Source organism: Panthera leo, chromosome E1, assembly GCF_018350215.1.
Source record: "Panthera leo isolate Ple1 chromosome E1, P.leo_Ple1_pat1.1, whole genome shotgun sequence".
Lineage (NCBI taxonomy): Eukaryota > Metazoa > Chordata > Mammalia > Carnivora > Felidae > Panthera > Panthera leo.
In genome coordinates, this window is record NC_056692.1 from 5,306,344 (window position 1) to 5,331,201 (window position 24,858).

General features: G+C 53.1%; 1 protein-coding gene across 1 annotated transcript in view; it reads left to right on the forward strand.

The window, feature by feature from the left end:
- The window catches only part of LOC122206950 (protein shisa-6-like), a 132,509-nt gene that overhangs the window by 20,227 nt on the left and 87,424 nt on the right, over positions 1 to 24,858 (forward strand). The window contains exon 2 of the mRNA XM_042916606.1: positions 4,576 to 4,736. Coding sequence (XP_042772540.1) covers positions 4,576 to 4,736 — 161 coding nt within the window. The remainder of the gene's footprint in view (positions 1 to 4,575; positions 4,737 to 24,858) is intronic.

Here is a 24,858-nt window from a genome sequence, read left to right on the forward strand (position 1 = left end):
GCAAGTTGACCGTGGCCGTGCACAGGGACGGGAGGTGTATGCGGACAGCAGTCCCGGGAGCGAAAGGACACCCAGACACGAGTCACGGGCCCTGGATTTAAATTTGTGCTCCGTCACTTGCTAGTCCTCGAATCACTCGGAGCCTCGGTTTCTTGTTAGAAATTGGGGTGGCAGGGCACCCACAAGGGTCGAATGCCCAGTATGACTGCTCTTCCTGCTCAGATTTGCTGCCCAATTAATCCCCTGCCCACCCCTGCTCGCCACGCGTACGAAAAAGCCAGAGAATCCATGTGGCAAAGGGAGGGGTGGACCAAGGCAACTGGGGCAAAAAAACATGCTTTTGATAGTGTGGCACAAGTGGGGGAGGGGAGGTTGAGAGGAACAGGGCTGTTAGCAAGCTTCTTCCAGTTATTTAAAAATGATGATGATGTCGGTGATGATGATTTCAATGAAGTAAACTCTACGCCCGACCTGGGGCTCGAACTCACGACTCTGAGATCAGGAATTGCAGGCTCCAACAACGGAGCCAGCCGGGCACCCCAAGATTCTTCGGGTCTTTAAATGAGATGCTAGCCGAGGACCAGGGAGGGCCGGTGGGGTTGGCTGTTGGCTGGAAAGCCCCCTCTGCCCTCGCTTGCCTGGCTCTCTGTCCTGCTGTCTGCTCTCATCGCCCCTCCCCACTCTGAGTGTGCCCTCTGACCCCCCTCCCCCCACCACCTTCTGAGCCCTGTGCTTTCTCTGAATTTCTCTTTGTTCCTCACTGCCCCTTTGGTCCCTCGACCTTTGTCCCTGCCCGTTCTGTCCCTTCCCTGCGTCCCTTTCTCCTGCGTCCTGTCTCCCGTTCCCCCTGTGCCTCTCCCCGCCTCTCCTCTCCGTGGGCCCACTCACTGTCCGCCTGTCCCCCTCTGTCCTCTCCTCCCTTCCGCCCCTCTCTCAGGCCTGGAGCTGGTGCCCACTCTTTCACAGACCCCGCCTCCCTGTTCCTCAGTGACCGATTTTCTTTCCCGCGGTTGGAAAATAGCTCAGGCCCTAACCCATTTCCTGGGGCGCATCCAGATTAATTAGGTGAGCCTGGCATCGCACATTTCAGAATTAGAATAATATTTATCAAGCGCCCTGGGGAGAAGGGGATGGAAGAGGGAGAGGAACAGAGGAACAGGAGCAAGGAGGGAGGTCAGGAGCTGAGGGGCGGAGGGAGGGGGGTGTGAGTGGGGCAGGGGAGCTGCCAGAGGGGGACTGCTCCTAAGGACACCTCCTGGGAATTAGGGCACCTGTTCCCCTTGCCAGAGGGCACTGGGGAGGGATGGGGACTTGGAGAAGGGTGTCCGGCAGTCAGGGAAGCCACAGAGTGGGGGACCAGGAGCGTGGCCCTGGCCACCACGCCCTTCGTTGGGACCGTGCAGGGCGGAAGCCTGCCCCCAGAGAGCCCGGCTCTTCAGGGACACCTCCTCTGGCACGTCCCTCTCTTTGGCCGTGCTGCCCAGCTCCGCCCAGCCCACCGGGCATCTGGAAAGGATACCGGACAAGACGTCACCCTCAGGAGGAGACGGCCTGGCTGTGCCCCAGTTAACACTCATTCTCCAGCCGCAAGTCAGACCCAAGCACCCTGGTCTCCACCAAGCCCTGGTGGTCTTCACAAAGGTGTCTTCCCTCCCCGCTCTGTCCTCAGAGGCTGCGTCTCGAAGGGCTTCTCGGGAGACGGGCACCGAGAGACTCCCTGTCCTGCGAGAGGGGCGCTCCGTTCGCAGCTCTCGTCTCTTTGCCGACGAGCCCCGGAGTGAATCAGCTGCTGTTAATGCTGTCAGTGTGGACCAGAGTGATAGGAGCCCAATGCCCTGCAGAGGCAGAAAGAAACCGGGCCGAGCTTTAGTTCTTCCCCTGTGTATGTCACATGGCTGGGAAGTGCGCCAAGGCCTAAGGGCACAGCGATGACCCCAACGGACGGGCCCACTCCTCGGGGACATTCCTTTCACTGAGCCCAGCCCGGTGTCTGACCCCTGGTACGGGCTGTTCAGTAGACATCGGGGGAGCTGGATGGCACTGGGCCCTTAATCCCTTAATCCAAGACTCCCTTCCTTCTAGTCTTGCCTAGAGGTAGGTCAGGATGTCTCAGTCTCACCACTGTTGACATCTTGGGCCAGAGAGTTCTTTGTCGTGGGGGGCTGTCCTGTATAGCGCAGAATTTCAGCAGCACCCTTGGCCTCTGCTCACTAGAGGCCAGTAGCACTTGCCTCCCCAGTCGCGATTGCCACAAACATCTCGGGACGTTGCCAGATGCCCCCTCCGCCAACCCCCCGCCAGGGGATAAAATCACCGTGGAGAAACACGGATGTAGGCTCAGTCTTTGGCCTCCCGAGAGCAGTGGACTTAACCACAAGTCTCCATTCTCCTTCCCAGGCACCAGAGAATTGGGAGTCTTTGTAAACACTCGAGAGGCAAGAAACCGAAAAATAATATACTTTTGTTGGGGGGAGGGAGGGATAGCAGCTTTATGGAAATGTAACTCACCTACCTTAAAATTCATCCTTAAATTTTTTAACAAATGTTTTACTTATTTATTTTTTTTTAGAGAGAGAGTGCAAGCGGGGGAGGGGCAGAGAGAGAGGGAGACAGAATCCAAAGCAGGCTCCAGGCTCTGAGCAGTCAGCACAGAGCCCTACACGGGGCTCGAACCCACGAACCCTGAGACCATGACCTGAGCCGAAGTTGGATGCTCAACTGACTGAGCCACCCAAGCGCCCCTAGCCCAGGGTTTCCTTACCATGGAAACGTGGTAGGAAAGTGTCTTTGATAACCAGAGCAATGAAGGAATCGAGAGGACCTGCGTGGACGTGTGGTTATAAACATACCGAAAATATAACATTTTGGAATGAGAAGGGGTCTAATTAGAAGGGCCATGTTCCTTTAAACCCTTTTGTTTTGCAAATGGGGGAGAAAAGATTAAATGTTGGTTTTAGAGGTCAGCAGATCTGCTGGAAGTTTTAAGAGCTCATCTGGGATTAGAACGCAAATCTCTTGACCTTTTAGGTCAGTGCTTGCTTCTTCTCCCCACACCCTGAATCTCAGGTCCCTGACCCAGACCCCGGGTCGGCCTGAACTTCCTTCACCAGGCGAATGAGCCTCTGTGTTCTCCCTCTGCTTGGTCCACCCAAGCGAACGAGGGCAGTGACACGTGTCTGCTCCTCCCTTTACAGCCTGAGAGAAGAGAATGCCAGCCAGGGGCAAGCGTTTGGAACATCTGAAATTGCTATATAAACGCCAGTAAATGATAAGATTGCCAGGTTGATGCTCTTTTCCTCGGAAGGTTCAGCATGTCAGAGGCGGCATAATGGAAGACAGTTCACGCTGAGACACAGTTTTAGACTGATGTGGTTGTCACTTTGCAAGGGATCGGAGTGCCGGGCTCTGGAGGCCCAGTGTGAATGAAGCCTTGGGGAGGACTGGGGTGGGCCGGGGGAGGCCTGGAGGCCCCAGGGACACCCCGGGTGGATGGAAAAGCCTTTGCCTGGCTTGTACGAAACAGGGATGCACTCAGAACTGGGGACGTGGCCCTAAAACGGCATTCTCTACGTGGTGGTCTCTTGAAACGTATCCACACTCACCTTTGCGTCCGCAGACGATCCATCCCTGCCTGTCTCTGTTTTCCGTCAGCAGTGGTCACGGCCACATGCCACACAGCACACCCACAGAGCCAGTCCTGTTTGAAACCAGGTGGGGGAGCGATTTCCCCTAAATTGTGAGCCGTTAGGCGACAGGGACTGTGTCCTATTTACCTGTGTCTTGGCAGCAACTGACGCATGCTGGGTCCTCCATGAACGCACATTCGGTCGTCCGAGGGATGTTTTGAGTAGATAAAAGCTGCTGTCTCGGGGTGGCCGGGTCTCCTGCGGAAGGGGAGCTGTGTATCCCCGTTTCTTCCTCTCTGTGTTTGTGTATTTTCCTGTGTGTGTGTGTGTAATCGTTGCCTCCTCTGGGCTCCCGTTGTGATCATGGTCTGCACGGCTCGTGTGGTCTGATACTTACCCTGTTACCTACACGGCCCGTCTTTACAGTTAAGTCACCCCTTTCTCAGATGGCGGGAGCTATGTGCTGGGTCACCAGTATAAAGTCCGTGCTAGCCGGTGTGTCTGTTTCAGCGGGGCGATTGCACCCCTGTTATGCATAACCTGCTCCTGCAGACGAGGCCACTGATGCCAGCCCTTTCCTGCGGTGGCATCGTACTGACCAGGGGTATAGATATCTGCCTGGCATAAGGGGGTGTTTGAGGAGCTGGTAGTCTGAAAGGGCTCATGGGAAATAAAGACGGAAACCATAATCACTGCCTTTTAGTGCCGATACCGCCCAGGCATGGTGACCTCTACCTGGGTTAGGGTTAAGGTTATGGTTAGGGTTAGGGTTAGGGGTCCCCCCGGGACCAGCAGCAGACACAGCTCGGACTACTGAGGACCGGATACTGTGTTTTTGTCTCCTCCCATAACTCTGTGCATCAAAGGGCCCGTGAAAGCAAGCCAGTTCCCTCTGTGGTTGTGTATACCTGCTTCTTGAATCTCACTGTGTGATCTCCTCCTTGTTTAGGGCTCTGGCCGACATCTTAAGACAACAGGGACCAATCCCCATAGCACACTGTGAAAGAGAAACTATCTCAGCTATCAATACCTCTCCCAAAGAGAACACACCGGTCAGATCGTCCTCCAAAAACCACTACACCCCCGTGCGTACGGCCAAGCAGACTCCAGGTAAGCGAGCGCTGATCGCCTTGTGTCTTTGCTGGGGGCTGGTGAGAGGTTTCGGTGATGTGTTGTCCCGGTGGGGCAGGTGGCAGTACGTGTGCCGTGGGAGACTCTACTGGGCAGGCGGGCTTGCGGATGAGTCCTGGGACCGTCTCCTGGGGAGGGACTGACGCGTCAGGACTGGAGGAGAGCAGTGATCCAGGGCATCCGTGATTGCGTGAGCGGCCGCATCTTCTCTTGCCTGAAAGGCAGCTTGTGGTGGGCGTGGTAGAGTGTGGTCACCCACTTGCCCACGTGGCGAGAAGGTTTACCTTGTCCAGGATGCCAGGTATGTGACGAGAAATTGCTACGGTCATTTGTAGAGATTTCAACTACTGGAGTCTCAGAGGGTAGGGATTATGTCTGTATCATGGGGTGACTTTTCCCTGTGCCTGGTAGATTCCCCGGATATGTGACAGTTGCCGTAACATGGTGGTCATCGCTGTAATCCCATGAAGGAAACTAAGTGGGGTGTATTTTCCTTGTCGTATGGATCAACGAAGGAAGCTCAATGAAATTTAGTGACGTGCGCACCGTCAGTAAGATGTTACTACTAATAAAATACCACCGATACAGTCATATAACTCACATTTATTCAGGGGCCTTGTTCTGGGCCAACTGATAGGCTGAGCATTTTACGTGTATTTTCTTATTCTTCACAGCAGTCTGAAAAGTACTTCTGTTGTCCCCATTTTGTCTGAAGAACAGAAAGGTTCAGTAATTTTCCCAAGGACACATGGGGAGAAAGAAAGCCGGGCTCCAAACCAAGGCTAGAAGTGTCAGGACTAGAAAACCCAGAAATCCTAACGAACCCAGCTGGGCTCATGAGTCCGAAGTATCTGGTTGGATAGTCTCTTTACAAGTGCAGCTGGGCAAGTCATTTCTCATCGTGATCATGACCGGACAGCCTCGCGCTGACCCCGGTCTGCAACACAGCTTCCACGTTGACACTTGGATCAGAAATCTGGATGTCTCTCCCCCTATGGCTCTCCAGAGGGTGGGATGTTTGGTCTGAACTTCACCTGCAATAAAGATATACAGGCGCTAGGGGGCAGTAGGTATGTTGCAAATTCAAAATGTGCTGCCAGGGTCAGTTTATTTTCCGTTCATTCTTGAACTTCGCTACGTTTGTTAAATCAGAAATCACATCCTTGCCTTTAAGGTGAGAGAGTTCGGTCTTTTGAGAATCTGATGAAAGTTAATGACGTTCTCCTTCAGAACTATTCATTATGTATATATATATATACGCACACACACCTATGTATTCATCCAGCATTTTGAATACGATGTGGACCCTTGCAAAGTTAGAAATCCCTGATTTAAAAGTAAAGATGAGAACTCTACTTTTGCAAAAAGTCCAAGATGGCATTTTTAGCCTTTATATCCATCGTAGATGCTTAAAATGTAGGCAGTAGAAGGAATCTTGGCAAAAACATCTGGACCAGTAGTTCTAGCTGGATATTAGGATCACCTAGAAGCTCTTAAAAATGCCGGTGCCCACGCCCCACAAATTAACCTGAATTCCTTAGGGAAGCTGCTGGCATCATTACTTTCAAAATCCTTCCCGCGGTGATTCTCACATGCAAATCGGGTGAAGAGACCATTGGTCCGGATGGATTCCTTGTTTTATAAGTGAAGATACTGGTTCTCAAACTTGGCTGCCCGTTGGCATTACCTGGGGAGCTCTCACGATGAGGGATACCTGGGTCCCACCCCCCGGAGATTGTGATCTAATTGACGTGGGAGTGTGGCCTGAGTGTGAGAGGCCAGACGCTGAGTGTTGAAGTCTTGTCGGGTGATTCGATCGTGGAGCAAAGTTCGAGAATCGCTGGGTGGGGGGAATTGCCTAAAGGTACAGTCCTAACCAAGCCTTCTCTTCACTGATCGCTGTTTAATCTAACCTTGGTATCACGTCTAGCTTTGAGGAGGGTATTTTTGTTTCCCCGAAGACTCATGGTTTGAGGTCAGGTTTCTCCAGGACCTCGTTTGCCATCCTGGGATTCCGGGTCACGCCATTATCCAGAACACCCCTGGCAGTTTACCTCACCCCACTCTGATTTTCTCTGTCTCATTCACCAGCCTGCTTGTTCCCAGCCACTGAGTCCAGACTGATTAAGTGGACGGTCCCGCTTTCCTCTTAAATGCGTTTCGCCGGGCAGGGAAGATTTGTCATTTTCTTCCGGTTTCTGCATATATCCTCTCCCGCTAATCCCAGGAGGAAAGCTTACAGTTGGGGGATCCCCTTGTGTGTTTGGAGAAATCCCACCCTGTATTTTTCAAAGTGGAACTCTTCACTTGGCCTTGAGAGATGGGAATTGTTTCCCTGGTCCAGAGAGTGCTCTCGGTAGCGGTAACACTTAAATTCGAAAGCAATTTCATGACCCTCAATGCCTGTAGCTCATAACGGACACAACCCGCTTTTCCAAAATGACTGATGATATCCTTTGCCGCAGAATATTGCAGTTTGAGTAGGAGTTGAAACAGAATTTTACCGAAGTGTTCCAAGCGGAGATTTCCTGTGATTTTTGCCACTGTCGAATCAACAAACCACTGATGGGAAGAGTACGGTGGTGGACGTATCAGAGCGTGTGAGCAGTTTTGCTCCTCGAAGTGAGGTCCATGGGCCAGCCGTGTCAGCATGGCCAGGGGGTTTGGTGCAAATGCAGTGTCTCAGGCTCCCGATCGCCTGCTGAAGGAGAATCTACATTTTTATTATTTTTTTAAGTGTTTATTTATTTTTGAGAGAGAGAGAGCGCGCGCGTGAGCAGGGGAGGGGCAGAGAGAGAGGGAGACACAGAATCCCAAGCAGGCTCCAGGCTCCGAGCTGTCAACACAGAGCTCGACGCGGGGCTTGAACCCATAACCGTGAGATCGTGACCTGAGCCCAAGTCGGATGCTCAACCGACTGAGCCACCCAGGTGCCCCAGGAGAGCCTGCATGTTAATGAAACCACTTAGCCAGTAAAGTTTGAGAAGCGCTGGGAAGGCATGGGGTCTGAAATACACCCCCGTTTGCTGTCTGGCCCTATGACTTACTACGTACGTGACCTTGGCGGGTTGTTTGTCTTTCCAAGTTTCCTTGTCTGCCCCTTGAGGCGAACAGCCCCTGCTGCCCAGAGTTGTTTTAAGGATATAATGAGTTCAACCAAATAGAATACTTTTTAAACCGGTCTTGACGGGTAGCACTCACTCCATATTAGCCGCGACTGGGCTGCGAAAGTATATCCACAGCTCGTGGCAAATTAGAAAAACGAAATGTGAGTAACAAAGACATTGGTGTTCTTAGACCAGGCGGGGTCCATGGGACTGTGTCTGAGATGAAGGCCCCTGGACCCAGATGAAGGTTCCTGTGTTTGGCCCCTGCCTGTGGCTCATCCTCTCAGGGTAAGAGATTTGTAGGGCTTTGTAGGACTCAGTCAGGTTTTCGGATGCCAAGAGAATGTACCTGGTTGGGTTAGGAAATGGAGTACCCTGCATTAATAATAATACAATGAGAGCATGAGTAGCCAAGGTACCATTTACTGAGCACCTACTATGCGCTGGGTCCTCTATTAGATACTTTTAAGTTCTTATTTTTATCTTTTAAAGTTTATTTATTGTGAGAGAGACAGAGACAGAGACAGCATGAGCGAGGGAGGGAAGAAGAGAGAGAATCCCAAGCAGGCTCCACACTGCCAGCACAGAGCCCGATGCGGGACTCGAACCCATGAAACTGTGAGATCATGACCTGAGCCGAAACGGAGAGTCGGACGCTTCACCGACTGAACCACCCTTATTTATTTTCTTTAAAAGATTTTATTTTTAAGTGATCTCTGCACCCAACGTGAGGCTCGAACTCAAAACTCCGAGATCAAGACTCCCATGCCCTACTGAATAAGCCAGCCAGGCACCTCTAAGTTCTTTTAATTCCAGTAGATACTTGATAATAGAGGGTGGGCCTGTAACGTTTCTCAAGTATAGGGCCCCCTATTCCCACACTAGAAAATTCCTCTTTCCTTCTGTAAGAATCTTTTAATAACTAAGTCTTTCAGAAGTCCCTTCCCAACTAGGGGCGCCTGGGTGGCTCAGTCGGTGAAGCGTCCGACTTCAGCTCAGGTCACGATCTCACGGTTCGTGGGTTCGAGCCCCGCATCGGGCTCTGTGCTGATGTCTTGGAGCCTGGAGCCTGCTTCGGATTCTGTGCCTCCCCCCTCTCTCTGCATCTCTCCAGCTTGTGTTCTGTCTCTCTCTTAAAAATAAAGAAGCATTAAAAAAAAAAAAAAGAAGTTCCTCCCTGACTTTAAAGGGAGATTCATAACGGAGGGTGACTCTGGACGTAGAAAATCGGTGAAGCCCGTTTCCATCCCTCCCCCCACAGATCTGGCTGTGCCCCCAGGCCTTTGCCCTGCACTGTGTGGTCCATGCAGCAGCCGCAACCCTCTCCCATGGGAGTTTGTTAGAAGTGCAGAAGCTTGGGCCCTTTCCCAGAACTACTGATCAGAATCTGCGCTTTACCGAGCCCTTCAGACGATGTGTAAGCACACTAAGGCTGAAGAAGATCCCTTCAGCAACGGCGAGCCTCAGCCCTGGCCGCACGGTGGAATCCTGTGCACCGTTCTGAAAATACCACTGCTTGGCCCTCACCGCAGAGATTCTGGATTAATTGGTCTGGCGGGTGGGGCGGGGGGAGATGGGCAGGCGAGGGGAACGTCTTGAGGGCTGTGGAGTGTGGGTGCATCTCAAGACCCACAGCTTCGAGCCCCGCTGGCCCAGGTTAGCGGGCTGCAGGGACACGTCCTCTCCAGGGCAGGAGGGAGTGAGGAGCAGGTGCACTGAGAGGGGGAGGGGCCGGTCTGCAGCTCGGATGGGGACACCTGGGCAGCGGCAGGGATGAGCACAAATACCAGAATTGACTGGGGGGTCAGGGAGTGCCAGGCTTCGCGAAATGCGCTGTGTCCGTAGCTGAAGGTCCCCTGAGCCCGTCTGGGGGAGCACAGGGAACCTGTCCCTCGCGGTAGCCGGTGACACCACGTGTTGGGGTTCCAAAGTTTGGATTTCCCACCTCCCCTGACCAAGAGTGGCATCAGCTGGGGGAAATGAGCAATCGGTCATCCTGCCTCTTGTCAAAGCTGTGCGCTGTGATGGCAGACGAAGGGAGCCGGGGGACGCGACTGCGTAAGGGTTGTGGAGACCGGGAATGAAGCCTGGGCGGCTGGCCGAGGGGCGCTTTGTCACAGCCCTGCACGGCCTGGCCCCTCGCTGCTCCTGTGACCCCCTGCGCCTCCCGCCGGAACCCAGACCCTGTCCCTCCCCATGTCGAGTGGGTGCTGGCCTCGGGGGTCTTTCCCTGTTTTGTGTCTCTGGCCGGAAGCTTTCCGTCACCAGATCGTTGGGCTGTGACAGCTGAGGCCCAGACGGCACCGCCCTCCCTGACTTCCCCATCTGTGCCCATCCCCTGCCTTTTCTTCCAGGCACTTAGGCCATCCAGCATCCTGTATTTGTGGCTTCGATGGTTCGCTGTCTTTGTCCCTGTCAGGACGTAAGCTCCGCGTAGGCAAGGGGTCTGTCTTTCTCTTCTCTGTGGCGTCCCTGGACCAGGAAGATGCGGTTGCTCGGATGGACGTAGGAGCCAATGCGCAGGTGCTCGTCACGGAGCTGCGTGCCACAGAGACCCCATAAAGGGCTTCTCTATAAAATTAGTAGGGAGTCGGTTACTCAGCCTGGCAGTCTGGTCATCCAGTGGCGAGCCGAGCCAAAGGCTGTGGTTCCAGCACCCAGGCTTTTCACCAGGCCCGTCTGGCTCTGTCCTCCTGTCTGGGGCCGACCCAGCTCTCCGGGCTCAGTGTGGCCGGAGGCTGGGAGTTCGCTTCCCCGGCTGGGTACAGAGGGGCCCCCTCCATTATGGCCACTCTGTCAAGAAAGACTCTTGTGCAGAGAGAGGTCTCGGGAGCTCAGGCAGCTCAGAGCCGGTTTCGGGCTGCGGGCGAAGCCGGCCAACCTGGGCCATGTACCTGAACTCTGAGAAAGTTCCGGTCAACCTCAGCCCCTGGTGGGAAGTGGGATTCTTCTTTCTCAGATCGCCCACCCCCCTCCACTCCCCACCCCAGGGTGACAGGACTGTCTCGTTCTATGGGGGATGGAGAGGACAGCCTCGTACGACTTTGGGGCGCTAAGGGGATGGGGAGATCAGTTGAGCCAACCTGGACTTGGCCTGTGGGGAAACTGAGGCACACGGAGGTTGCCTAGGGGAGGGGTGGAAGGGTGGGGCCTCAGCGCTGGAGCTGGAAGTGGGGTGCGTGCAGCTAGAGAGAGCTGGGTGTGACTCCTCCCTGCCCGGTCACAGGCTCTAGGGCCCGGGCTGTGTTGCCTCCATCCCACGTCTCTGCAGTGAGGTAACTGGCACCCTCCTCCGACAGCCATTGGTGACCGAAGGGAATAATCCGTGTATCTCAAGGGCACTGACCTTTGGCTCAGTGGCTACCTTCACTGTTGTGACTGTCCTGTCATCATCACCCACACCTGCCATTCTCCTCTACCTTTTCTTTCTTTCTTTTGAAAGAGGCGCACGGGTGGGGGAGGAGCACAGAGAGGGAGAGAGAGAGAGAATCCCAAGCGGGATCAACACTGTCAGCACAGAGCCCGACGTGGGGCTCGAACTCAGGAACTGTGAGATCATGACCTGAGCCGGAGTCGGATGCTTAACTGCCTGAGCCACCCAGGCGCCCACCTCTACCTTTTCCTTTCTCCTTCTCTGTCTTCCTGGCAACTGCCAGGCATCCCTCTGCCTCTGCTCCTTTTCACGGTTTCCTTGATCATATCGACTGGGTCTTTAGCAGTGACTGGTTCTCAACTGCCCTGTTCGTTTTGAGGACCTTCTGGGCCGTTCCCTGCCACTCCTGAGTTTTCTCTTGGCAGTGATTTCTTTCCAAACCCACGCCTGTGGTTCTGACAGTCTCCTAGCAGACTGGCATGGCCTTTCCCCACCAGAGATTCATGGCCCTTGTCCGGATGTTGGGTTACCTCCCTTCCCCCCACAGCTTGCCCTCCCTCACTCTTACAGCCATTTCTGTGGGTCCGTGTCTGGGGATGACGGAGGCTGGGCCATGGGCCGACCACAGCAGCCCCATGACATAGCCACTCTCTCTGTTCCCTCCTTGCAGGGTCTGAGAGACCCACAGAGTTTGCTGAGTCGAGGCCGGCGGTGGAGAAAAGGCACATCACTAATCCTTGATAACACGAGTCGCATTAATTAGTGCTTAGAACGGAGTTCATACAAAGCACCAGGCACCACGTAATGCCATTTATATCATTTACTCAGCGTGACCCTGTGAGGTGGTATCATAGTTGCCCCATTTCACAGGTGGAAACATTGAGGACAGGGAGACTGGAGACCTTGCCTAAGGCCACGGACACAGTCCTTGGTAGAGAGAGAGAGGGTTCCCAGCCAAGCGGGCTTCAGCCACTGTGCTATTGAGCTCTTCTATTGCTATTTCTTTTTAAGTTTGTTTACTTACTTATTTAGAGAAAGAGAGAGAGAGAGAGAGAGAGAGAGAGAATCCCAAGCAAGATCCTTGCTATCAGCACAGAGCCCTACATGGGGCTTGAACTCACGAAACGTGAGATCACAACCCGAGCTGAATCCAAGAGATCGCGACCCGAGCTGAATCCAAGAGTCAGACGCTTTACGGACGGAGCCACCCGGGCTGGGTGCCCCTCTTCTGTTACTTTTCTGTTTCACTGACATTTCCTTATATCCCCATCACGTCGAACCTGGACCACAGGACGTCCTTCACATATGCCTCGCAAAGAATCTGCCATTACACTTGACCCAAGCTTGGAAGCGTCTAAAACTGGTTTTGGTCTCACTCGTTGGGAAAACACAGGGTAATCAGGCCGAAATCCACTGTCACTCTGGCCTCCCAAATAGTTTATCATGGACCCGATGTTGTCCTGGGTCCTGGTGGGGGGGGGGTCCACGAACGGAGCCCTGTGGGTTCCCCGCCCCCGGAAGAAGTGTGGACCGGCATGTAGACATCCTCACAAGGACAACACCAGGCATGGGAGCAGAGAAGGGAGCAGGGGACCCGAGGTTCTGCAAGGGCTGGCATGCTTGAATGGGTTTTGCAGGATGCCCAGGAGTTCCAGAGGCTGGAAAGGGTAAGGTGTGTGAATAGTGCAGGCAGCCTGCCCAGATCATCAAGGGTGGAAGATAAAATCCGCAAGGACCGTTCAAGCAGCCTGCGAGCCCTTTCTGTGGTCTGGACAGAGCCAGCAGGCAGCTGAACTTGGTAATAAGCTCGTGCGACAAGTAGGGTTCCCCTTTCTTATGGAGGGACCTGCGTTTTACCCTCTGTTCCACATCAGTGTTGGCCGTCCCAGTATTCTTTCTTGCTTTCCTCTGGGTTGTGGGGCACACTTCTAGCTGAGTGATTTCTGGCCAGTGAGACGGCCACAGAGTCTGTGTCACAGCTGTTTTTCCTGTTTGTGTTCTTGCTTTCATGCATTTTCCCGTAATACTGGCTCCTTTCTGCAAAATTCCACCACTCAGGTTAACTGTGCCTTCACCCAAGAATTCAAGGCAGTTTGGGGGGTGGTGATAAGCATAGACGATGGGGCCAGACTGTTGTGGGGGGGGGGGAATCCAGACTGCCTCGTTTTTCCCATCTGTGAAACGGGGTTGGGCATAACATCTTCCTCCTTGGACTGTTGTGGGAGTGAATGAATTTGAGGGAAAAGGAGTCAGGGCAGCGTCTGACATAGGGGAGCACTGTTTTCAGCCTGCAGGGGCTCATGTGTTGGCCACTAGGCCACCCGTGGCTGTTGAACGCTTAGAACTGAAATTGGGGGGCGTCTGGGTGGCTCGGTTGAGCATCTGATTCTTGGTTTTGGCTCGGGTCACGATCTTATGGTTTGTGGGTTTGAACCCTGCATTAGGCTCTGTGCTGACAGTGCGGAAGCTGCTTTGGGATTGTCTCCCTTTCCCTCTCTCTCAGCCCCTCCCCTGCTCATGCTCTCTGTCTCTCTCTCTCTCTCGATATAAATAAGTAAACTTAAAAAAAAAAAAAAAAGAACTGAAATTAAAATGTGTTTCAGAGCCTCACAAACTTCCAACGGTTAGTTTGGAAACAAGAATGTAAAATATCTCCGTGATTTTTTTCTGTTGGAACGCACGTTGAAATGATAGTATTTTGACTCTATTGGATTAACTAGAATCGATTCTTACAATGAATTTCTTTGTTTCTTTTCCTTTCTTTCTTCCTTTCCTTCTTTCTTTCTTTTTTTTTTTTTTTTTTTTACATGACCACCAAAAAAACGTAAAATCACATTGATCCAAATGTTAGTGGTATCGAGTGTCTACTTGGGTTCACGTTTCATTCACGAAAAAAACAAACCCTTCGTGGAGGTTATGCTGTGTTGGAGGAGACAGGAAGTATGCCAGTAGATAACTTTGGAGCGTGCTGAATGCTCAGACACAAGCAGACAGGAGATGTGTTCGAGGAACTCCGGGGGGGGGGGGGGGGCTTGTCACTTTTGACAGCGTTGTCCTAGGAAGTGCATTTGAGCTGGTACCCGACTGGCAAGCAGGAGTCAGCCATGGAGAGACTTGGAGGAAGAGCATTCTAGGCAGAGGGAATCGCAAGTAGCAAGTGCAAAGGCCCTGAGGTAGAATGGTTTCAGTCCAGGGCACTCCCAACAGGGCTTGGCAAACTTTTTCTGAAAGGGGCCAGGTTGTAAATGTTTTAGGCTCTGCAGCCAGAAAGCCTCTGTTGCCACTGCTCAGTTCTGCCATGGCGCGGAAAGTAGCCACCGTAACAGGTACATGACGGGCTCAGCCGGGTGCTCACAAACCTTCATTTACAGTAACAGGTGGTGGGCAGGACTTGGCCTGGGGGCTCTAGTTTGTCAACCCTTGCTCTCACCCTCGCTCTGAAAGCCACAGCCGCCTTCTGTGTGGCGTGCGAGCAGGGCCACATCCCTCACCAGGGTGCTGTCCGGAAGCTGGTGGCCAGCCCACGACCGTGAGCCCCTGAGGTGCTTTGCAAATGCCAGTCTCCCTCCCTTTCCTCCAGCTCTGGCCAGGGTGTTGCTCGAACCTGATTTTACAGCCAGTGGAAGGGGTCCTAATGAGGGTTGATGAATTAACCACATCAGAGCGAGACTAGGGTTCTCCATGGACCTGAAGTTCTTGGAGGGGGGTGGGTGGTTACTGATCACCCGGGTGATGAGGGACAAACGTTCTCATTAAGTGTATAAGCGGCCCACCAGGTGGAGGGAGGGACGGATGGCATCCCCTGATGATGACAGCCGCAGGGTGCAAGATATCTTGGGGTGTAGACACCCCGAGGTCACATCACACAAGCCCATTTTGCGGCGCAACGCGTATCCTTCCGCTGGTCGCCCGCATCGTGTTTATTTCCGGTCTCCAGACGCGTCTCGCCCTGGATCTTCACCCCCTCCCCTCCTTCTCTAGGAGCCGAGCTCTTCCAGCGTGTAATGCGCTCCACTCCCCACTTTTAACTCACGAGGACAGCCCTCCCTCCCCACCGCATCCCTCCCCCTCTCCGCCCCCGGACAGCCCAGCCGAACTTTGCAAAAACAGTTGTCTACACCTGCTGCCTCTACTTCCTCTCTCCTCCCACCCGCTTCTCAGCCCGGGCGGGCGCTGGCTTCCGTCCCCTTCCGCTCCACGGCCTGGAGACCCCCTCCCCACAGCTTTGGGGGTTCAGGGAGCTGGCTCCGCTGGGCTGTGCAGCCAGAATAGCTCCCCTGCCCCCACCCACCCAGAAGCCAAAGCTGCGGCCCCCAGAGCCCGTTCAGGCTGCCCGGGCACGCCCTGCTCCGTGCTCTGGAATATTCTGTCTGCTCTCCCCGCGCCTTGCCTCCCAGGTCTCAGCTGAGCTACCACCGACCCGGGTGGTGCAAGCCCCAACGACGCCCCCACACCCTGGGCGGCCTGCCCTCGCAGAGCGTCAGGGAACTGGGTGAAGAGCGTCGGCCCCGGCTCGCCCTCCCCCTGGCTGTAGGGCCTTGGCCGCGTTACTTAACCTCTGCGTGCCTCAGTTTCCGGGTCTGTAAGCTGGGACAGCAACATCTCCTCTGCCTGTTGTAAGTGAGAATTAGAACCTGTGTGCCAGGTGAGGTCTGTTCTCAAACCCCGTGGGGCCTCGGTGCAGCTCAACCCACCATCCCTGGGGCCTGGCCTGCGTACAGCGCGGTAAACGCCCCTTTGGTCCCGGTAGGGGGCTGCAGGTCACCAATCCGTGTCAACAAACAGAGAAAAACGGCCGTTTGTGGATTGCATCGAAAGCACCTTGCATCCAGATCCGGGGCGGATCCAGAGGCAGACATGCCTGCTGTTTCCCAGGCTCGTGTTTGGACCCCTGCACTCCTGTGGCCTGTGGTAGGCACCTGAGTGTGCCAGGAGAGGGACATGGTGTGGGGAGACCTGAGAGCCCCATCCTTTTTTTGTAAAGTGTTTTTATGGCGTTATGATTATTATTTTTTGAAGTTTACTTATTTTGCAAGAGAGAGCGTGAGCGCAAGTGGGGGCAGGGCAGAGAGAGAGAATCCCAAGCAGACCCCACACTGTCAGCACAGAGCCCGACGTGGGGCTCGAACCCACGAACCGTGAGATCATGACCTGAGCCGAAGTCGGGCGCTTAACCGACTGAGCCACCCCGGCGCCCGGAGAGAGGCCCATTCTTCAGTGACATTAACGACTCTGGGTGCTTGGTAACACGCTTTCCGTGCACTGACTTACTTGAATCTCGTAGTAGCCCCATGGAGCAGTCACAATTATCATGCCCACTTTGTAGATGGGGAAACCGAGGCCCAGGGGCTTCAGGATCCCGTTGGAAGTTCACACAGCCAGGAGGGGGCTGGTCTGGGCTCTGAGTGCAGGCAGTCTGACCCCACACCCCAAGCCCTGAAGTCAAACTGATCAGAGGTACAGACGGGACGCGGGGAGCCCCCTCGCAGCTGCCTGGAACCCGTCCTGTGGCCGGGGGTCGATGCCGGCTCCTGCTTGGCACGGTATGCAGACTTGGGGTTTGTGGAAGACGCTAGAAGGGGCCGATGTTTTCTCCGCCAAAGGGCACGTGTTTTCATGATGTGAGCCGCTCACCTCCAAGGCAGAGATCACTTGGGCAGTGCTGAGCCACTCGCCCCAGGATGCGTTTAAGTAGGGTGGGGGCAGCCCCTGGGTGTTCTTGGCTTCGGGAGAGGCTCGCCCAGCCACCTCTAGGGTTTTTCCTTTCTGAGAATATAACAGGAGTGGCAGCCAGCACCTGCTGGGGGCTGCTGGGGCAGGGTGTGGATCCAGCCCAGTCTGCCCCATCCGGAGCTCGCTTAGCGTCCACAGGGCTTTGTCTTTCTCTTGGGATTCTGTGACCCCTGGGGTCAGAGCTCAGGCAAACCCAATGACCGGATCGCTGTCCCATTCTCTGTGCCAGGCTTGTTACAGGACCCCGTTTATTCCCACTTCAGAATTTAGTGCCACTCAGAGAGTGAGTCCCAAGTCCCGTGTTCCGATCCTGGGGGTCCTGGAGGGTGGTGGTGAATAACTCTTCCCAGCCCAGGAGTGCCTTAAGAAGGGGTGTGCCCGGAAGCAGAGCCTTCCAGAAGCCAGAGGAGCTGTCCTCGTTCTGACCAGCTGCGCCCCTGAGGGCCCCATCTTGCCTGGGGACCTCAGGGACTTGGCCAGCTTGGTCAGAGTGGACACCCTGCCCACGCCCTTCCTGCCAGGGAGGCAGCCTGGGGTCGGGGGGGGGTGGGGGTGCAGACGGAGCCCGCTCTCACCATATGGCCGGGGGAGAAGGGAGAGTCACTGAGCTGGCCCACTAATTACCTGCCGCGCCCAGGAAGCAGAAGGATTTAGAATGTGTTCTGGCTGTTACCAAAATGAGGTGCAGGGGAGAGAGAAAGACAAGGCGCTGCGGACAGGGTTAGAATTCACAATGACCTCGGTGAGTTGGCAAAACGGAGGGACCGGCAGAACGCGCTCGGTGCAGCGAGGACACGAGCAAGAGGGCAGGGAAGATGCATTGTTGCCGGCCTCGGGGGAGGGTGGCCTCACGTCCCTGGTCCCCCTGGGTTGGGAGGGACGAGAGCTCCCAGGGTGTGGGGACCCCAGCCTCCACCTGAGTGGTGGTGGGGGGGTCCACGTCCATCACCTACTGAGCACAGGATATTGGGGGGCCAGAGGTGGAGGAGGGGACATCGAGCCATGTCTGTCTAGGTATCAGGCACCCACTGTGCATCAAGCCCTCCGTTAGGTCCTGTGGAAGCGAGATGATAGATGAGATACAGTCCTCGACTCAGGGGCTTACGTCCAGGAGCAGGAAGACAAGTCTATACGGTCCAAGGATAATCAGCCATCCAGGTGCCCCAGCAGAATAACAAGCCACGTGCTGCTCGGAAGGTTCAGAGGGAGGCCACTGTGGTCAGGGCGGGCGTCACCTAGTACCTTAAAGGGTGGGCAGGATTAAATGGGCCAGGAGGGTGGAGGAGGGAGCTTTCAGTTGGTGAACGGGGGGCCAGAGCCTAGAGGCTAGAGATGCTTAAGGGACCAGTGGTTTGCAGAGGCGAGAAGTGACTGGTTCCTTTGGCAAGATTGGTTGGGGCTTTTCTGTAAACAGTCTTGGTGGAAGAACTGGGGAAAAGGCCGGAACGAAATGGAACTCTGTGTCCTTTTGGAGAAGGCTGCTCTGAGCAGGGGACTTTCCTTTCTCCTTCTTTGAACATAAGGGCTGTGTCCCTGAGGGCCAGGAGGTATGTGGGTAGGGGTGGGGTGCCTCGCGTGGAGGCGCCATATGGCTCCTCCGTTAGTTGGGCTAATGATGGGGGATGGGGAAGGCACAAGGCTGGACCCTGGAGGAGGCTTGGAGAGGAGGCTTGGGGGGGTCTAGGGTGAGAGGTGCACAGGGCAAGAGGTGTAAACACCGCAGACCGATAGCAGCACCTTGAGAAGAAGGGAAGGGGAGGTCAGAGTGGGACTCCAGAGATCCCTTCATTCACGGGATTTTGAAAAAACGATTTTGATCCTTCAGTGGGGACCAGGCACCGAGGCTGTGGGAGTGAACGAAAGGAAGTGCCTAGGCTCAGGGTGCTTCCATTCCGTTATAGGAGACCGGAAATAAACCCATAAACATAAAACATACAATCAGGCCATGTGAAGTGCTTTAGAGAGAAATAGAGCAGGGAAGGAAAGTAGAGAGGGTTAGAAGTGGTAGGAAAAAGGCTGATCTGAAGAAGGGACCTAAGTTCCTGGTCACATTACCGAAGCAGAGACCTGGCTGGCCACTAGTGGCTGTGTGCGGGGCAGAGGGGAGACCGTGCCCGGTGTGTCTGGGGAACGAGAAGAGCAGGGTGGCTGGTGTGGAGACAGCCAGGGCAGAGACACGGCAGTGGAGGAGGTCAGTGAGCTGGGGCACCGTGGGCCACGGCGGGGGGGGGGGGGGTCTTGGGTTTCATTCTGGGTGGGATGGGAGCCATGGTGGGGGTGTCAGCAGGAGACTGATAAGATCTGACTTGTGCTTGACATAATCCCTCTGGCTGTTGTGTTGAGAAGAGACCCTGGAAGGCAAACATGGAGGAAAGGAGGCGTGGGAGGAGGTGGAATCTCCTGTACCATCTTGGGGATGAGACCAAGGCTTCGACTAGGGATGGTAGTGATGGGGGATGTGAGAAAGATTCAGCTTTGGTGTTTATTTGCTTATTCTTAACTTCTTATTTGGAATAGTTTTACAACAATGGAGAATTTTGAAGTGATTAAATGATACAGTGAATAATACCTGTGTGTCCTTCATGATTAACAATTGCCTCCCTCCCTCTCTCTCTCTCCCTTCTCCTCTTCCTTCTCATTGTCATCATTACCATCGTCACCATCATCATCATCACCATCCCCATCATTGCCTCCATCACCATTATCATCATCACCATCATCATCATCACCATCATTACTGTTGCCATCATCTTCACTATCACCATCACCATCATCATCACCACCACCACCATCATCACCACCACCACCATCATCACCATCATCATCACCACCACCATCATCACCATCATCACCACCATCACCATCACCATCACCACCACCACCATCACCACCACCATCATCACCACCATCACCATCATCATCACCACCACCACCATCATCTTCATCGCCATCATCACCACCACCACCATCATCACCATCATCACTATCACCATCATCATCATCATCACCATCACCATCATCTTCATCACCATCATCACCACCACCATCATCTTCATCACCATCATCATCACCATCACCATCACCATCATCTTCATCACCATCATCATCACCACCACCATCATCACCACCATCACCATCATCATCACCACCACCATCATCTTCATCACCATCATCACTATCACCATCATCACCACCATCACCATCACCATCACCATCATCTTCATCACCATCATCATTACCATCATCACCATCATCATCATCACCGTCACCATCACCGTCATTGCCGCCATCACCATTATCATCGTCACCATCAATTACTGTTGCCATCATCTTCATTATCATCATCATCACCATCACCATCATCATCACCACCACCATCATCAACATCATCACCACCATCACCATCATCATCACCATCATCTTCATCACCATCATCATCACCACCACCATCATCACCACCATCATCACCATCATCATCATCACCACCATCACCATCATCTTCATCACTGTCATCATCACCACCACCATCATCACCATCATCACCACCATCACCATCATCATCACCACCACCATCATCACCATCATCACCACCATCACCATCATCTTCATCACCGTCATCATCACCACCACCATCATCACCATCATCACCACCATCACCATCATCATCACCACTACCATCATCACCATCATCACCACCATCACCATCATCTTCATCACCGTCATCATCACCGCCACCATCATCACCATCATCACCACCATCACCATCATCATCACCACCACCACCATCATCACCATCATCACCACCATCATCACCATCATCCCCACCATCACCATCATCATCACCACCACCATCATCACCATCATCACCACCATCACTATATCATCTTCATCACCGTCATCATCACCGCCACCATCATCACCATCATCACCACCATCACCATCATCATCACCACCACCATCATCACCATCATCACCACCATCATCACCATCATCACCACCATCACCATCATCATCACCACCACCATCATCACCATCATCACCACCATCACCACCATCACCATCATCATCACCACCACCATCATCACCATCATCACCACCATCACCATCATCTTCATCACCGTCATCATCACCACCACCATCATCCCCACCATCACCATCATCATCACCACCACCATCATCTTCATCACCATCATCACCACCACCATCATCACCATCATCATCATCACCACCATCACCATCATCACCATCACCATCATCTTCATCACCATCATCATCACCACCACCATCATCACCATCATCACCACCATCACCACCATCACCATCATCACCACCATCACCACCATCACCATCATCATCACCATCACTATCACCATAATCTTTATCACCACCATTATCATTACTGTCACCACCACCATCATCACCATCACCATCATCATTACTGTCACCATCGTCTTCACTGTCATCATTACCATCACCACCGTCATCAACGCTGTCACCATCATGACCATCATTACAGTCACCATTATTATTATCGTCATTATCACCATCATCATCACCATCACCATCACCATCAGCATCATCACCATCAGCATCATCAGAACCGAAGCATGTGAGAGTATGTTGCAGAAATTATGATACCATGATTCTTCGCTCCTGACTGCTCCATCATGTATCTCCTAGACTCAACCATGTTTTCTTACATAACCACGAGACGTTTAAAAGATTTAGGAAACTCATCTTTGTTACAATGATAGTGTTTAACAGAGAGTATAGGACTTATTTGAAGTAGAAATGTCAGCATTTGCTGATGGATTGTATGCAGGGTATGAGAGGAAGATAGCAGTCAGCGATGACATCAAGATTTTGGATGGAGAAAATGGTTGATGAGAATGGCCAGGCCAGTGCAAAGGCCTGGAAGGAATCGTTGGGAACTTTTGCCCAAAAGAAAATTAGGAAGAGTCTGAATGTTGGCAGATGAGCTGAGCTGACCTGGGCTGTCCCATTTCTCCTCCTCCAGGGGATGTTGCCACAGCAATTATAAGCAAAGAACCTGGGCTCTCTCTTTCTTTCTCACCATCTCTCCGTCTCTCTCTCTCTGTCTCTCTCTCTCTCTCTCACACACACACACACACACACACCCTACATGTACGTATATATACATATATAGACTTCCTTCTCCCAGTGATGTGGATCTGAATTTAGCCATAAGTACGTCTCACCATAACTAAGCAGAACCCATGATGACCCATTAGACTGTAACTGCCTTGAGGCCAGGGACATGTCTGTTCTGCTTACTGTACTCACAGTGTATATCTTTTGGCATTTAATAGGTATTCAAAAACTACTTTTTTAATAAAATGGAATGACACAGTGAATGTTCTTGTTTAATACCTTAGACAGGGTGCAGTAATCATGATTATGTATGCTTGCAAATGGCAGAATACCTAAAAAAACACCAGTTGTTAACACAAAAGAGAAATTTGTCTCTCTCTCCTGGAAAAGAGGTCAGTCCAGGGACGGTAGGCTGCTACAGTGTAAGGGAGCTCCTCTTATCTGTTTGTTTTGGTTTCTAAGCATATGGCTTCCATGTCGTGGCCCAAGGTGGCTGCCCAAGTGCATGCCATTGTGCCTGCATTCCAGACATCAGGAGGAAGAAAGCACCAAGATCATATCACATTTCTTGAAAGACATTTCCTTGAAGCTGTCATACCAATCTCATTTGCATCACATTAGCCAGTATAGTCTTTATTTTGGGGGACCATGTGACCAGTTAAAATATGGAAATTCTTTTACTAGAGAAAAATGGCTTATGGGGGATTTTAGTGACCAGTGTCATAGTGTGGCCTGGAAGGGGACCGGGGCTATGTGGTGCTTTCTACTACAAACCATCAATATAAAAAGCCAGCAGATGCAGTGAATCACTGTGGCGATCACCTGTTCTTCCCCACTGCAAGGGACAATGAGTGGTGTCATTAAGGGGACAGTGTGTGGGATGGTCAGGCCGCTGAGACACCCCTGGAGAAACATCTGAAAACTCGGAAGGAGTGTTGTTTTCCCCCACTTTTGACTCTGAAACAGAGACCACGGAACGTGACCCCCGCCGTGAAGCCAGCACATTTGGGGGAAGCCTCTGGAGAGGGTTGAAGAGTCCCCAGCTCTGTGTCCCCAGCTGTGAGGTTCCCAGAACCCAGGGCTGGGTCCTCTTCAGCTTCGAGTCCTCCCGCTGTCACTGCTGGGAGCTCGTGTACCCTAGCCCGTGCCTGCTGAATGAAGAGAAGGCAATCAATTTAGACTATTCAGGAGTTTTACAAGATGCAACCAGTTTTTCCGAAATAGAACGTCGGTGGAGGTTTTGCCAGAAGTATCTAGAAAGTATGTCAATGTGGACCTTGCCGCAGCCCAGCCACCTACCCATGTAAGGAGGCAGGAACAGTCCCTCCTGGATGAGGACCCTCCAGTGGGTGGGAAAGGCAGCCAGCGAAAGCCCACACCTGCCCGTCCCCGCTTCTGGATTCCGATCGGTACGTGAGCTTCATATTTCCCTTTGTGCGTGTTTGGCTTAGGGATTTATCACCGCAGCTTAGATCTGCGATGAAATAGATAAGCCTGCACTTTAATAAACGTGGCATTCCTTTCCCCGCGAGAATTAGATGAAAGGAAACAGGGCCTCCGAGGAGGCCAGGGAGGGCAGGCAGTGGAGCTGGGGCAGGGAGATGCCACCCACCAAACAGCTTTGGGACGGGAACACTGGGGCACGGTCGGGGGGTCGTTTTACAGGGAGGCGGTCAGCATCCCTGCATCAGAGGCACAGCCCTGTGTTTTCCCTGGAAAGAAGCTAGAGCGACGAAGTTTTAGGCTTGCAGTTGAGTTCTCCCTTGTGAGAATAGTTTGGATCCTGGCCTTGAGTCCTTCTCCTGGTGTTGTTGTGAAGAAACCTCCTGCAGATCTCTGGAAGGGACATGGCGTGAACTCAGAGGCTGGGGGACTCTGTCAGGCTACGGTTTGCGCTCCAGGGAAAGCAGAGAGGCACCGTGACAGTGGAGAGAGTGGCCAAGCTGTGCAATCTTGAGCAGGGACATTGCTTCACTTCTCCGGACCTCTGTTGGCTTTTTTCTCCGTGAAACTACAGATACCTACTTCTAGGATCCTTGAGGAGAAAAGCAACGATAAATGGAAAGAGCTAGCAGGGTCCCCGCGTGTGGTTGATGAGCATTATATGGTAGCATTAGTATTCTTAGTATGGAGTTGGGATCAGCATCGTGTAAGAAACAGACCCTTCCGGGGCGCCTGGGGGGCTCAGTGGGTTAAGCGTCTGACTTCGGCTCAGGTCATGATCTCGTGGTTCGTGAGTTCGAGACCCATGTTGGGCTCTGTGCTGACAGCTCGGAGCCTGGAGCCTGTTTTGGATTCTGTCTCTCCCTCTTTCTCTGCCCCTCCTCTGCTCATCACTTGTAGGTGACAGGCTTATAAGGGCTGACTGACTGGCTCAAGGCCACACGTGTGGCATAGATCTGTGCAGTCACACATGTGACCTTGTGCATAGCAGTACCAGGAGTGGTTATAAGAGCTTGTAAGGACGGGTCAAACAGTGTTTCCAGCCCTTTCTGATTTTTCGTTCCCAGCCATAATGTCGCAGAGCCTGAGAACATGGAGAGAGAGAGACAGACAGACAGACAGACAGGACCAGGGCAATGACCTGTGTTTCTAGTTTTCATTAGTAACTTCATTCTCTCAGGCCTGTTCTTGGCACACACCTGACTTCTTAGATTTTCTCGTAGATGAAGCTGACAGCGACTTTCAGAGTCATGAGGGTTCGGCTGAGACTGGCTGTTGCAAGCCTGTGGGCTTGCGTGAGTCAGAAGGACCAGGCAGACATCCTGAGCCTTGT